Source organism: Alligator sinensis, unplaced genomic scaffold (genome assembly GCF_000455745.1).
Source record: "Alligator sinensis unplaced genomic scaffold, ASM45574v1 scaffold406_1, whole genome shotgun sequence".
In the NCBI taxonomy this organism is placed as follows: Eukaryota; Metazoa; Chordata; order Crocodylia; family Alligatoridae; genus Alligator; species Alligator sinensis.
This window is the reverse complement of record NW_005842181.1, coordinates 1,509,301-1,524,701: the sequence shown is the minus strand read 5'-3', so window position 1 is coordinate 1,524,701 and position 15,401 is coordinate 1,509,301. Positions and strand designations below refer to the sequence as shown.

Genomic DNA, 15,401 nt, shown 5'->3' with positions numbered 1-15,401 from the left:
AGGTTCTACTGGGATGGGTGTTATGGATTGTCTCCCACACTCGGCTGCTTGCTGCAGCAGAACACGTAGCTGCTTTCGAAACTGCTGCTGCATCTGTGGAGAGGGGCGGATGTTCTCTGCTCACTGCCCCCTCCCCATGGAAAGGAGGCGGGACTTCCGGAAGCGACGTTGCGTCGGTGGGCAGGGTCGCCGGACGGGTTCCTGCCGATTCTCCCGAAGCTCCTCCCTTCTCTTCCGGTTCCCGGCAGCTCGCTCCTTCCTCGGCGCCATCTTGGAGTGGCGTCGACTCGGGGCTTTTTTTCTCTGCTACTTCTCGTGCCGCTGGAATGGCTGCGAGCAGTTGGGCTTCTAGGTCTGCATTCCTCCGCAGCAAAGTTGTCACAGCGCGAAGCAACACATCCAATACACTCTCTCCCTCTCTCCCTCTCTCTCTCTCATCCCTCGGGGCTACACTCGTATGGCCTCTCAACCCAAGCGCCAGCGGGGGGGTTAAACCGATCAGCTGTCGTTGGCTCCTCACCCTCCCGTGCGAGCTGCACGCAGCGAGCGAACTCCTGGCTGAGAGCCGGGTTCATGTCGCCCGATTCCCATCTGGCGAGGGGTGTGGTGTTCCCTCTCTCCTGGGGCCTGAACTGGACTCTCTCGCTGCCCATCACGCACCCGAATGCCTCGGGGTGCAGATGTGCCTCCCATACTTCTGATACCTCTTCTCCTTTTTCCTTCACTGAAAGGTAGCCATTGATTAACCTTTTACCCACTCTGCCCGCCTGGTGATACGCGATGTGGGCGCCTAGTTCCTCGGAGCTGGCCACGTGGCGTCTCCCGCTACGCCAGGGGCAACTTCTCACTAGCTCCTGCTCCATTAGATCTTCCCCAAATCCTGACTCCGATCCTGTCTATCCTAATTCCGATCCCGCTGATCCTGTTCATGACGCCATGTGGGGGCCGAGGGGGAATTGAGGACTGGGAGTCTTTGGGAACGCTAGCTGGGGTTGCGGCTGCGATCCCGTGACAGGTAGATGGGTACTCTGTATCACCGGAGCAGAATTAGGCACAGACGAGACACGTATCAATTGGAAAAACAGAGGTAGCTTTACTTACACTGTAGAGTCGTATACAGCGCAGGCAATCGTAGTTGCAACAATTCTATTCTTTAATCGGTAATCGAGGAGCTCTTGTAGACCGGGTAGCTCGGGTCTAACTCAGGTATGCAACACGGAGGATACGTTGCAAGGCTTCGCCGATGGGGAGTCGTTGGCAGGTGATCAAGCTGCCGGAGTTCCACTCCAGGGGGAATCACAGAGTTCTCCAACTAGGGCGGAAACGCCCCTAACCTTTTATATGGCTAACGAGCCAATTGCCAGCCGCCATGTGGGAATAATTTAACATTGGCCAATCGTATTATACAAATCTGCATTTCCTCGGCGGGAACTCTATCCACGCCGGAACTCTTCACCATCCAAGACTTCCCCTGCCTTACCGTGCCTTGTGCTAGAAAGTTCCACTGTGTCGAGGCACTGATCCAAATCAGCTCCGACAAGCAGCAGTCAAACATCAACCAAGTATAAACCAGCATTATGATACTTGCCTGCATTCAGTTTCATTGGCGTGTCATCTACAAAGGACAGTGACAACACTTCAATGCCAGGAGCATTGGTGATTCATTGAGGGGATGGTGTAGCCATGAGGGAAGAAGTAAAGTGTAGGAGGGTGAATAGAGGAGACTCTCAGAGATGGATGGTAGAGGGTCAAAATGAGGAAAGAGAATTAGAAAGAATTATCAATGATTTAAGGTGAAACAGGGTTTTTCACTGATTGAGACCTCATACAGACATTAAGTTTCTCCTGGGAGAGGGTTAAATCACTTCCAGGAGAGGCTGTTAAATTTACACTTAATATTTACTTTTATATTTCAGAGAAAAAGCTCTCAAATTGCATATAAAAAGTTCTTATGTTAAGAAAAGTAATTTAAGTGGCTACACTAAGCATTCAAAAAGCTAGAAAAGGGTAGATTTAAAGTTTCAATCTGCAAACTTAGTTTTTGCGTTTGTGCATTACAAACCAATCATGTCATTTAAAGTTACTTGTAAAGTGGAAAAAAAATTCTGGAATTCACGTTCTAATTAAGGTGACAATACCTCTAGGGAAGGATTGCTGTTCTAACTCTGGATATCCACCAGAAATGATGAGTAACTGGAGACAGTGAAGAACTTGGGTGGAGAAGGTGAAGATTTATCATCAAAGCTTCATTATCTTGCAGATGAGTGAAGGGATAAAATGAGAATAGCCAAAAGTTAAACAGATTTAGACCAAAGGAATGAAGACAAATACCACAAGGTTCTTCAGCTATATCACTAAAAAGAAAAAAAAAAAAGAAAGCATAAATGTTACAGTGCAGTGAGAATTAAAAAGATTAAGGATATGTGGCCCCAAATCTAATTTAATGCTTTGCTTCTATTTGCAGTAAGGATAATGGTGTAAAACAGGCTGTCCAGAGTGTCCAGGTTCCGCACACTGCACCAGTTAAAAAGTCTCTGAGCCTTGTGCCAGGACTGCTGCTGCGTGAGCAGCCTGAGCCCCCCACCCTCTACTGGAACAGCCTGAGCCCCTATGCTGCTGGTGGTGGTGCTGTAAACCCCTTACCCTTGCTACTGCCATACAGTGAGCTCAAGCCCACTTCTGCACCCCGCTGCTATGGCTGTGCCGGAGAACCCCCGCCACTGCTGTCATATGAGCAGCACAAGTTGTCTCCCTCCTGCTCCCACCTCCCTCCCTGGCTGGTACTGTTGCACAAGCAGCCTACATTTCTGCCCTGCTGCCTAGGTAGTGAGCTTACCAAACTACCTCTGGCTATATGTTGCCCTGTCCCCAAGGACCGCAGCTGTCACCACAGCAAGAGTACCAATATGGGGAATAACAGCTGGGAGGAAGCCTGCAGGCTGTCCATTAACTCCATGCCAGTTGGACAGTCTTGGTGTTTGTTTAACATACAAAAAGGAGGAAGGCCAATTCAAATGTATGTATAGGAATGGCAAGTCTCATCTTGGAAATGGAAGTAGAACTCTCAGTTTTGAAGTTGGGAGGTCACTGTAATCTCCATGCCAGCATATCTGATTTATTAGACTGATTGAAGGCAAAGTTTGGAAATGAATTTTAAAGGAAAGAATAAAGGGAGGTAAAAGAAAAATGCACCGAAAGGCAACACTGGTTTGTCAAAAGAGAGATTGTGCCAGATAAACGTAGTATCTTTCTTTTAATAAATTGGCTGATTTTTCTAGAGAAAGGGGATGTGGGTTTAATCCAGGGGCAAGCAGTTATTTCTGGCGGAGGGCTGCTTACTGGGTTTTGGCAAGCCATCAAGGGCCACATGACAGGCAGCCAGGGGCAGATAAATATTAATTTCCTAAATTTTTTTAGGGGCCCTGTGAACTGGATAGAATGGCCTTGTGGACTGCATTCAGCCTGCAGGCCGCATTTTGCCCACCCCATGTCTAATCTTTGTGGACTTCCAAGTGCTTTCTTGAGCTGGAGCTTCATGAAAAGCAATTAGTTAAGATAAAGGAAATGGGGATTAGTAGAAAAAATGTCATATGGGGAAGAAACTGGATAACGGGGAGCTAAGTTGTATCTAAAAGGAAACTTATGAAAAAGGAAGGTCACTAGCAGAGTTTCTCAAGGATTAATTAGAAATAGAGGGATAGTAAATCCTCAGTGAATTTAAGATGGAGTTTGATAAACTTATAAATGAATGTCCATCATGGCTGCTTATGCTACCATGTGACTGGACTCAGTTACCAAAGAGGTCTTTTTCTAGTTTTAGAGGACTAATTTTCATTTTAAATTTTATTGATAGGTAATTTTGTTTTGTTTTCCAAAGCCTTATTCTCTCCCCCCCCCGATTAGATTTCTGTTTCTTTGAGGTGATAAGTTATTTCTTCCCATTCTTGCCAGCCAACCTGGTTTTATTACTGGAAGGTCTTGCCTGAGCAACCTCATCTCCTTCTATGACCAGGTGAAGCATTGCCTGGACAAGGGAGACAAGGTTGATGTCTTTTATCTTGATTTCAAGAAAGCCTTTGATTTGGTCTCCCATGATGTCCTCATGACCAAGCTGGGGACCTGTGGCCTCGACCATCTCACAGTCTGATGGCTGGGGACCTGACTCTGCGGTAGGACCCAAAGGGTGCTAGTTGATGGGAACAAATCAATGTGGCGCAAGGTTTACCAGTGGAGTCCCCCAGGGCTCAGTACTCGGGCTGATACTCTTCAGTATCTTCATTAATGATCTGGATTTGGGCATTACATGCAGACTGGCAAAGTTCATGGATGACACTAAGCTGTGGGGGACAGGTTGGGGATACAGGCCAACCTGGACATGCTTGCAAAGTGGGCGGACTAAAACCTGATGGCATTCAGCGTAGAGAAATGCAGCGTACTCCATCTTGGGAGAAACAACGGCATCATGTTTATAGGCTTGGTGGTGCTATGCTCTCAAGCACCAAGACTAAAAGAGACTTGGGGATCTTGATTGACCACAAGATGAGCCACCAATGTGATGCTGTGGCAGACAAAGCAAACCAAACTCTGGCATGCATCCACCCATTCATCTCAAGCAAAACCAGGGATGCTATCTTTCTGCTTTACTCAGCCTTAGTGAGGCCTCAGGTGGAGTACTGCATCCAGTTTTGGGCCCCCCACTTCAGGAAGGATGTAGATAAGCTTGAGAGAGTCCAGAAGAGAGCCACCCATATGATCAAAGTCTAAGAGAACAAGTCTTATGAGGAGAAGGCTGTGGGACATGGAACACTTCAGCCTGGTGAAGAGGAGTTTCAGGGGGGACTTGGTGGCTTCCTATAAGTATATAAGAGGGGTGCATCAGGATCTAGGAGAAAACTTGTTCACCAGGGCTCCCCAAAGGAAAACTAGGTTTAATGGCCACAAAATTGTAGAAGGCCGATTCAGACTCGGTATAAGGAAAAACTTCTTTTCAGTGTGTGTGTCCAAGGTCTGGAACAGACTTCCCACAGAGGTGGTGCAAGTGCCTACTCTGGACTCATTCAAAAGGCACTTGGATGTTTATCTTGCTGGGTTCATTTGATCCCTGCAGACTTCCTGCCTCTGGGGGCTGGACTTGACGATCTTATGAGGTCCCTTCCAGCCCCTAATGTCTATGAAATCTATGATATATTCCCTATTTGTCAGATTTTTCAGTGACTGCCACAATAACTAGTTCTCCTCCTCTCAGGGCCTTCTCACACGCTGCCCCCTTCTCCGGGGCTCACCGCACCTGCACTGGGCTTCTGAGCAATGCCCCCTTCTCTGGGGCTTCTCAACTGCCCCTCTCTGGGGCTGGGGTCTATGCTCCCCAAATGCTGCGCCCTCACTGGTGCTGGGGTCCCCACTCTACTGAGAGTCCCCTATGAGGCCTCCTTCAACCCCTAATGGCCTCACCCAAACCACCGGTGTAACAAATAGTAACATAAACACAAGCCCCTCGGCTATAATGTAAGCACACGCCGCCTGGCTATAACTACACTCAAGCCTACCGGGGGTGCTCCATCCCGCTGCAGTGACAGTTGCTGCTTTGGCCTCCGGCGTCTCTTCTTTTTTCTTAATGGAGAGCTGCTTCTTCTCTGGCTGCTGGTAGGGAACTGCCTCCTGGCCTCCTGCCTGTGGTTTATATAGGAGCCAGGCCCTGCCCCTTCTTGTTAGCTGGCTAGACAGGTGTGAGCCATAAGTTCCCTTTGGTTGCCTCAGCAACCAGCACCTGCGGGGTTATCCTTGCCCTCCAAGTAGCAGGCACCTTAGTGCCCTGCTACAGTGTTCTTTCTTTAAAGAAGCATTGAGAGAGACGTTTTGCTATATTATTAGGCTGCTGTAGCGATTATTTCAGGAAGTTTTTTTTGTAGGAAGTAATTGACTCAATACTTGTCAACATTTCTTTCAGATCCAGGCGATTAAAATGATGGTTCGATGGTTACTGGGAATGAAGAACAACCATAGTAAATCAGGAACCTCTACTCTGAGATTGTTAACAACAATATTGCACAGTGATGGAGACTTGACAGAACAAGGAAAAATTAGGTATGGAATGAACAATTCAGTTAAGCCACTTACTATACTTGATGTTTTTGGTAACTTTAGAGGGATAGCGTATAAAGTCTAAAAATGAAGAAGCATATGATTTGCCTCTCTGTTACTCATGTACATAATTTAGTACTTAACAAAATAATGGCATGTTAAGTTAAGACTCCCAGGACTTTATTTTTTACTAAAATAGTCTAAAGATATATAAGCAACTGCTTTTCTCAACCTTTTGAATCTTATCCATCTATGAATGGTTTTTGGATTGAAAAACTATATTGCATAGGTTCCCCTCTTTTTTCATCAGAAATTGGTTGTTGTGTGTGTGTGTGTGTGTGTGTGTGTGTGTATATATGTGTGTGTGTGTGTATATATATATATATATATTAAATCTGTGTTTTCTTGTATTGGATTTTTGGATGCTTGCCTTTCAGAAAGAAGATTAAGAGAGCTGATCCTCTTTATTCATTTCCCTGCCTCTCCCCCCCCGCCCCCTCCCTTCATTTTTAATGTTTGTTTTCCTGGTAACATTTGAATCTTTCTGCTTAGGCAGAAATTAGAAATTGAGTCTCCCATTATTATTATTCCTGGCAAATATCTTGAAAATTAGCTACCAAAGTCGGTGAGAACTGAGAATATAGTAGTCATAGTAAAAAAGATTTCTAGGTTTGGTAATTATATAATGATTATGCAAGTAGAAGACCGCTCTCATTCAGACTGTAAAATATTGCAAAACTGAGAATAGTGTACTGTTAACTATACAGTATCTTTTCACTCTAGCTGAGAATTCCATTTCAGTATAACTTAAATAATCAGAGCATTTTAAAATTTTAAAATAAATGCTATCATATCACCCGTGCTTAGAAATAAGTCAGGGAAGAGTTTCAGTAATAAATCGGCTTTTTTTAATCATACCTGCTGAGGTGTATTGTTTGGAAATTTTCTTATCAGTAGAGTTGTGAAAATCATTAAGGCCCCTGGCAGATAATGTTGCTTGATGGAAACGCAGTGTTCTTCATTTTCACAGGGCAGGCTATCCAGTGGGGGAAAAAGTGCCTAGGGACCTGGCTGTGCCAGCAGTTGCCAGCAAGGGGGAGCTGGAGAGGTGCTGATGGGAGTTCTTATCCTCCTGTGTTCTGCTGTGCTGCTTATGAGAAGTGAGCTCAGAGCTCACCAGCCATCAGTTGGGCATGCCTTGGGTGAAGGAGCTGCTTTCCCTGACACTTTTGCAGAGTATGGGAGATGTGCAAAGGCAGGGTGGCAGGGAGGACTAGTGAGACAAAATGCTTTTGGAGCTGCTTTTAAGATGCTGTTCTACATGTGCTTTTCCTCTTTCCCCATCATGTCCTGCTGGCAGCTGTATGAACAAATTCTCTTTTCCATTTCTTCTCCCTCTCCCAGATTCCTGCAGTGTGAGTAAAGCAGATCTTGTTGTTTACATTATGACTCTCACTGGGGGAGGTGCTAAATGGCTTCTTAAAAAAAAACATCCTTGAAGGCGCGTTGGTAAAAGGGAGGGGAGGGGCAGCAAGTAATGATGTCTGCTACTGCACCCTGGGGCAGCAGTGTTCAATATAAGTCACAAAGATCTTTTGCAGGAAGAAGGGTGAATAGGATAGTGGGGAGCAGCAGTCGATGCTGGTATGATGGAGGACCTGGCAGAGCACTATCACCCTATGTGTAACATACCATAATTTCAAATTAAGTTATAATACAAAGAAACTTATAAAGATCTTCTTCATTTAACAAGTAACATTTTTGAGGCTGGGTCACCATTTTTGTGGCTCATTATTGGGTGATAAAGTGCTTGAATGTATGGCATGTCACAATTTATTGCTCCATTAACACATTAACTGCACTTTAAATGTAATGTCTTCTAGGAGTCTGTGCCTGTAACTACTTGAAATACATTCCATTATTGCCTCTTTATGAATTGAGATTTTTGCATTGTACGTAATTTATGTCTTGCAACGTTCCACTTGCTTTAGCATTCATGGAAATTTACTTTAAGGCTATAACTAGTTATTGGAGGCCTTTAAGTTAATAGATGCATATTTCAGTAAATAGTATGTTGGTTGCCGGTTGTGTTCATAACCTCTGAAAAGCTTTTATTTTTTTTTTCAATTAAGAGATGTGCAATACTTCAAATTTAGACATGCTGTAGGAAATACAAACGTTGTTGGACTAAATGTTTATGAAAAGATAATTTCAATGTGATTTTGTGTCTCATTTAATGATTTATGAGCAACATCCTGCTGCTGCAGTGGCTATTAATATACTCAAGAGCTTGTAGGAAGAGGGCCACATCCCCTGCTGCAGAGGAGGGACAAACCCCCCACAGTCCATATCCATTTTGCCATGGGGTGAAATTCCTTCCTGATCCCAAATATGATATTTGGTCTCCCCTGAGCAGAGGGGCAAGACACTCCTAGCTAGGAACTTACGCATTTAAGTACTAGCAGGAACACTGGCACACCTCAGTCCATATCCCCAGTCTTGTCTTCAACCAACACCCAATGAATGCATTTGAGGGAGGCTTTAAAAAACAACAATCCTGATATATGTAGGAGGAGAAATTCCTTCCTGGCTTCATGCGTGAACCAGGAAAGCCCAGAAGCATGGATAAATACCCATAGTAGAAATATAGGCATAGCTGTGCCTAGATCGTCCCTGGCCAGTGGGTGTTGAACCTCTTCTTGAACACCTCCAGTGATGGAGAGTTCACAACTACCCTAGGCAGTCAATTCCACTATCTTACTGTTATAACAGTGAAGAAGTCTTTCCTAATATCCACTCTAAATCTTCTTTGGTGCAACTTCAAGCCATTGGTCCATGCCCTACTGTCTGCAGCAAGCGAGAAGAGATGTTTTCTTCTTTATGACAGTCCTTCAAGTATTTGAAGATTGCTTATCATGTCCCGTCCTAAGCCCCTTTTCCGCAAGCTGAACATAACGATTTCCAACCTCTCCTTGTATGACTTGCCTCCCAAGCCCTATATCATTTTTGTTGCCTGCCTCTGGACCCTCTTTAATTTCTCCATGTCCTTTTTTAAAATGTAGAGTTTAAAACTGTACGCACCACTCTAGATGAGGCCTAAGCAGTGTTGAATATCACCTCCCACATCTTGCATCTAATGTTTCTAATGATGTAGCCCAAAACTGAATTTGTCTTGTGCAGCTGCATCATATTGCAGACTCATTGAGTCCGTGATCAACCGAGACTCCCAGCTCCTTCTCTCTAGTGCTGTCATCTAGCCAGGTGTCTCCCATTTTGAATTCAAATTTTTGAATTTTTATCCTGAAATTGTACCACTTTGCATTTGTCCACATTGAATTTCATTCTGCTGGCTCCAGCCCAGCTTTCCAATCTATTAAGATTTTTCTTAAAGCAGTCCCATTCTCCAGTGTGTTTGCAATCCTTCCCAGTTTTTTGTCTGCAAACTTGTTCAAGAATCTTTCTGTGCCAGCATCCAAATAATTAATAAGCCTGTTGGACAGCACTGGGCCTAAGACTGACCCTTGTAGTGGGATTCCATTCAACCTTCTGCCATCCTGACAATCCATTTATACCCTATTTATTGAAATACAAGACAAGCTTCCCCCCACCCCCTCCTTCCCCTTATATTTATATTCAAGAAAATCTCATTAAATGCATTGTCTATTATTTAACTGGTGCCAAAATGAGCATGTGCTCAGTGATGGAAATGATGTATGAAACTGATTAAATACAGCCAACACTGAGCCTGACTATAAAACACATGGTCCTATTTGGCAAACATACTGATGGCAACCTACCCCAAAGGTCGGCTAGTGCAGCCTATCTGAATAGGATATATATTGGTGTCCATTGCACACAGTCCCCCTTGGCACTGACTCTTTTCAAGTCATAGTGAGCCACTGCATTGAATAGATTTCAATTTCCTCTTCATGCCCACAACGGAGCTGCACCTTTATTTCCCATTTCCAATGATTCCTGTTTCTACAACACCCTTAAATGTCTGGCAAACTTCACCAAATGGGGCCGCAAACAGTTCACCCACGATCCTTCTATTGTCCCCTCCCTCAGCCTGTCACATATTAGTGTGGCCCCACCCTCCATGGTAGAGCTGGACCAGGTTGCCCTGCACCTCATTCGGTTATAAATTTTTGGAGGATCCCAGGACTCCTGACAAGAACACTGGGTTCAAGTCATGGAGAGCTAGCACATGGATCCTTTGTGGGAGGTATCTGGTGTACACACCCATACTGAGCAGCGGTGAGCCACAGTGGGGTTACGAGCCAGCCCAGTGAACTATATATTAAATCATGAGCCTTTTGGGTTTGGACTAATATCATACATAGTTTCTACTATATTTAAGTAGATGCTAAAGTGGTGCTTAAAAGTGTGTTAATGGAATACCTGTACTAAACCTTGCAGCAGTTTCAAATGAGGCAAAATGCATAATTCTAGATGACTTAAGTCTATGGATACATGTTGTAATTTTCCTATATTCAAATTACTACAGGTGTGTTTATTTCAAGGTCAGTATTTTTCAAATTGGCTCCTCACATCCATGTCCTTAGGGAGAACAGTATCTGATAGTATGGAGGAAACAGGCTTCAGGGTGAAGCAGTTGTGGGGAGCAGAGGGCAAGGCATCTACCTGACCCCCCAGATTTATTTTCCCTGATGTAGTAGTGGGTGGGGGACAAATTCAAGGCAAACTTCCAATTATTACTGTATTTACTTGATTTTAAGATGACCCTGAATTTAAGACAACCACTTCAATAGTTTTCCACACATGGAAAAATTTTAATTTGGCATTATTTTGGTCTCTTATTCTGGAATAAGAGACTTGATGGGATAGCTCACATGACTGGAGTACGGTTTTGGATGGGTACAAATAGTTCAGGAAGGGAAGAGTTGCGCTGTATGTAACTGGAGATAAGCCAGTTGAAAATCACTGGGTTAAGGTTAGAGGGGAGAGCAACAAGGGTGATGTTGTGGTGGGGGTCTGCTATAGACCACCAGACCATGAGGATGAGGTAGATGAGGCTTTTTTCAGATGACTAGCAGAAGTTTCCAGATCACAGGCCCTGGTTCTCATGGGGGACTTCAAATCATCCTGACACCTGGTGGGATGGCAATACAGCAGTGCTCAGGCAATCCTGGAAGTTTTTGACGAGCGTTGGAGAAACCTCCTGGTGCAAGTGTTGGAGAAACCAACTAGGGGCAATGCTTTTCTTGACCTGCTGCTCACAAACAGGGAAGAATTGGTGGGTAATGTAGTAGTGGACGGCAAGTTGAGCAGCAGCAACCACGAGATGATTGAGTTCAGGATTCTGACAAAAGGAAGAAATAAGCAGAGCAGTATGGACCCTGCACTTCAGAAAATCAGACTTTGACTCAGGGAACTGATGGGCAGGGTCCTTTGGGTGGGGGGAAGGAGTCCAGGAGAGCTGGCTGCATTTTAAAGAAACCTTACTAGGGTGCAGGAACAAGCCATCCCAGTGTGTAGGAAGAATAACAAATGTGGCAAGTGACCGGCTTGGCTTAGTAGCGAACTTTTTGATGAGTTTAAACACAAAAAGAAAACTTACAAGAAGTAGAAGCTTTGACAGACAGTTTGGGAGGAGTATAAGAATACTGCTCGAGCATGCAGGGATGAAGTTAGGAAGGCCAAAGTGCAATTGGAGTTGCAGCTAGCAAGGGATGTGTGAAGGGTAACAAGAAGGGTTTCTACAAGTATGTTGGAAATGAGAGGTAGGTCAGGGAAAGTGTGGGTCCCTTACTGAATGGGGGAGGCAGCTTACTGACAGAGGATGAGAAAAAGACTCAGTACTTTTTTTTACCTCAGTGTTCACTGGCAAGGTCAGCTCCCAGACTACTGCTCCTGGCGGCACAATTTGGGGAGAAGGTGAGCAGCCTTCAGTGGTGAAAGAACAGGTTAGGGACTATTTAGAAAAGCTAGACATGTATAAGTCCATGGGGCTGGATGCAGTGCATACGAGAGTGCTGAAGGAGTTGGCTGATGTGATTGCAGAGCTGCTGGCCATTTTCTTTGAAAATTTGTGGTGATCAGGTGAGGTCCCAGACTATTGGAAAAGGGCAAATAATAGTGCCCATCTTTAAGAAAGGGAAGAAGGAAGATCCTGAGAACTGTAGACCAGTCAGCCTCACCTCAGTCCCCAGAAAAACCATGGAGCAGGTCCTCAAAGAATCCATTTCTAAGCACTTGGAGGAGAAGGTGATTGGGAGCAGTCAGCATGGATTCATCAAGGGCAAGTCATGCTTGACCAACCTAATTGTTTTCTATGATGAGGTGACTGGCTTTGTGGATGTGGGGAAAGCAGTGGACACAATATACCTTGACTTTAACAAGGCTTTTGATAGTCTCCCATAGCATTCTTGCAAGCAAGGTGAGGAAGTATGGGTTGGATGAATGGACTGTAAGGAGGATAGAAAGCTAGCTGGATTGTTAGGCTCATCAGGCAGTAATCAATGGCTTGATGTCTAGTTGGCAGCCACTATCAGGTGGAGTTTGCCAGGGGTCAGTCCTGGGGCCGGTTTTGTTCAGTATCTTCAGTAACTATCTGGAAGATTGTATGGATTGCACCCTCAGCGATACATACAATGTCCTTGGATGACACCAAGATGAGGGGGAGTAGTAGATATGCTGCGGGGGTAGGACTAGGATTCAGAGTGACCTAGAAAATTAGAGGATTAGGCTAAAACAAGTCCTGCACTTGGGACAGAACAATCCCATGCACTGCTACAGCTGGGGGACTGACTGACTAAGCAGCAGCTCTGCAGAAAAGGACCTGGGGATTACAGTGGACAGTAAGATGGATAGGAGTCAGCAACGTGTCCTTGTTGCCAAGAAGGCTGACGGCATACGGGAACTGGGTTTATTTAGTCTGCAGAAGAGAAGACTAAGGGGATTTGATAGCAGCCTTTTAACTACCTGAAGGGTGGTTACAAAGAGGATGGAGCTAGGCTGTTTATAGTGGTGGCAGGTGACAGAACAAGGAAAAATGGTCTCAAGTTGCAGCAAAAGAGGTTTAGGTTGGGTATTGGGAACAACTTTCTCACTAGAGAAAGTGTGCCAGGTTGCTCCAGCACCTACTGCTGGGGCAGCAGCTCAGAGCGACTCAGCACGTGCTGGCCAGAAACCCCACACACTGCAACTTGAAAACATGGGAGTCGCAGGAGCTAAGAAAGGAGTAGCACTCACTAGGCTCTGGAGAGAACCTAATACAGTATAAGTCAAGTTAATGTTTGAATTGAAGTGAGCTCATGTTGAATTTATAACTTACTGGTCCTGCTATATTTTTTTTTTGTCAGTACTTCTGTTCATAAAAATCATAGAATCATAGAAAATTAGGGTTGGAAGGGACCTCAGGAGGTCATCTAGTCCAACCCCCTGCTCAAAGCAGGATCATCCCCAAGTAAATCATTCCAGCCAGGGCTTTGTCAAGCACATAATTTAATACAGTGCTGCGCACTAACTTATTAACACTGTGTACTTGCCTGGGGAGGAGCTGGGCTGTGGCACTAAAAGGCGGGGGCTAGGGGCTGGCACCGTCTCTCCTCATTTCCGGAGTGCCTCCTCACTCCCGGGGGCTGGGGGCTGCCACCGGGAAACTGCTTCACTCCCCAACCCCGAAGCCATGTGCCTCCTCACTCCCGGAGGTGAGGTGGGGGCTGGGGCTGGAGCTGGCGTGGGTTCTGCAGGTGCTGGGTAACTGCTTCACTCCCCAGCCCCAAGGCCACATGCCTCTTCACTCCCAGAGGTGAGGCAGGGGCAGGGGCTGGGCTTTGCCGGCTCCGGTGAACTGCTTCACTCCCCAGCCCTGAGGCCATGTGTCTCCTCGCTCCTGGAGCAGGGACACGTGCAGAACTTGGCTTCCCCAGATTTCAGGTGCTTGGGGTAGAGCAGGATGGTGCAGAACCTGGGTCTGCATCAGAGGAAAACGAGCAGGCGCAAGGAATCATTCCTAACCATGATGTAGTTTGGGGGTGCTGGTTACAACTGTGTTAGTCTAAGCACATAGGTAGACATAGGTGCTTTGGGTAAATTATATCACATTTACCCAAAGCACTTTGTCTAACCATGACATAAGATTTCTGCATCATGAATTGGGGAGTCCCTGTTACTGGCTCTGGGGAACTGCTCTGCTCTCCAACTCCCAGTCTTGTGCTTGGAGGCTTATTGCAAAATCCATTGCATGAGGATCCATTACATGAGGATTCTAGTCTATTAGGCTTAGCATAGTCTGGATCCCGGCTTAGCGAAAGGGGGAGGTGGGACCGAAGAGGTGTGGTCACGGATCGCTACACCTTAGAGGGAACATTGCTCAACGTGTGCTGGCCAGAAACCCTGCATGTTGTGGGGATGGTCACTGTGTGCAGGGTTCCTGGCTGGCCAGTGAAGGGTCACTCCAAGCTGCTGTCTGCCAGAGTGTGCCAAGTTGCTCTGGCTGGAGAGCCCCACACATGGCTTGAAATGACCCAGCCGAGCTGGCTAGCCACTATCCCCACAGTGTGCAGCGTTTCTGGCCAGCATGTGCCGAGTTGTTCTGACCTGCTGCTCACATGGCGGGTGCTGGAGCAACCCGGCACACAGCTAGGGACCTGGTGTTATGATAAACTAGCTATTGTGCAATTTGATATTGTGACCCATTACCGCATGCCTTCTTCAGAAAAAGCAGCAACAATAAAGAAGTCCTTAGTGTACACAATAAAGTCTTCTTTTTTTTTTTTTTTTAACTCTTCTTTTTTAGAGTCAGCTTTGCTTGAATTAAGTTTATAGGACTTTGGGGGTTGTTCTTTGTGTGGGATTTTTTTTCTTTTAAGTTTTTTGTTTGGTAGGGTTTACAGTGGTGTCAGTATTAAATGCATCTTATTTATGAGGAAGAGGCCTACTGAAAGAGCCAGCCAGACTTTGTACTGATCTTACTTCCTTTGAAAGCTTCTCCCATAGCAATATACTCCCAGCTTAGTTGAGAATGCTTTGTCCTAAATATTATTTTTTGCCTTGTGATCTGTATAGCGTCTGGGAAACTTTTAATGGATAAGCACCAACTATGTCAATTGTTTTGAAAATTAGGACCACAAACTTAAAGGAACCTGTCAGAAATAGTGGGGAGATTTGTGTATTTACTTTCCAGATTGTATTCCTCCTCACTGATTAAAGTAATGCCCATTACCATCGTTACTTACATTCAGGGTCATCTTATATTTAAGATAACCCCCCCCAATAATTAGATTCTGTATTAGAAAATGTATAATTTTTATTATTTTCCGGGTATAGAATCTCCCAAATTTGCTTGATTAAAA

General features: G+C 45.3%; 1 protein-coding gene across 6 annotated transcripts in view; it reads left to right on the top strand.

Annotated features, from left to right (window-relative positions):
* The window catches only part of PDS5B (PDS5 cohesin associated factor B), a 192,364-nt gene that overhangs the window by 136,852 nt on the left and 40,111 nt on the right, over positions 1-15,401 (top strand). For all 6 annotated transcript variants that reach the window (XM_025207097.1, XM_006026186.3, XM_025207095.1 and 3 more), the window contains one exon: positions 5,948-6,084. In XM_025207097.1, coding sequence (XP_025062882.1) covers positions 5,948-6,084 — 137 coding nt within the window. The remainder of the gene's footprint in view (positions 1-5,947; positions 6,085-15,401) is intronic.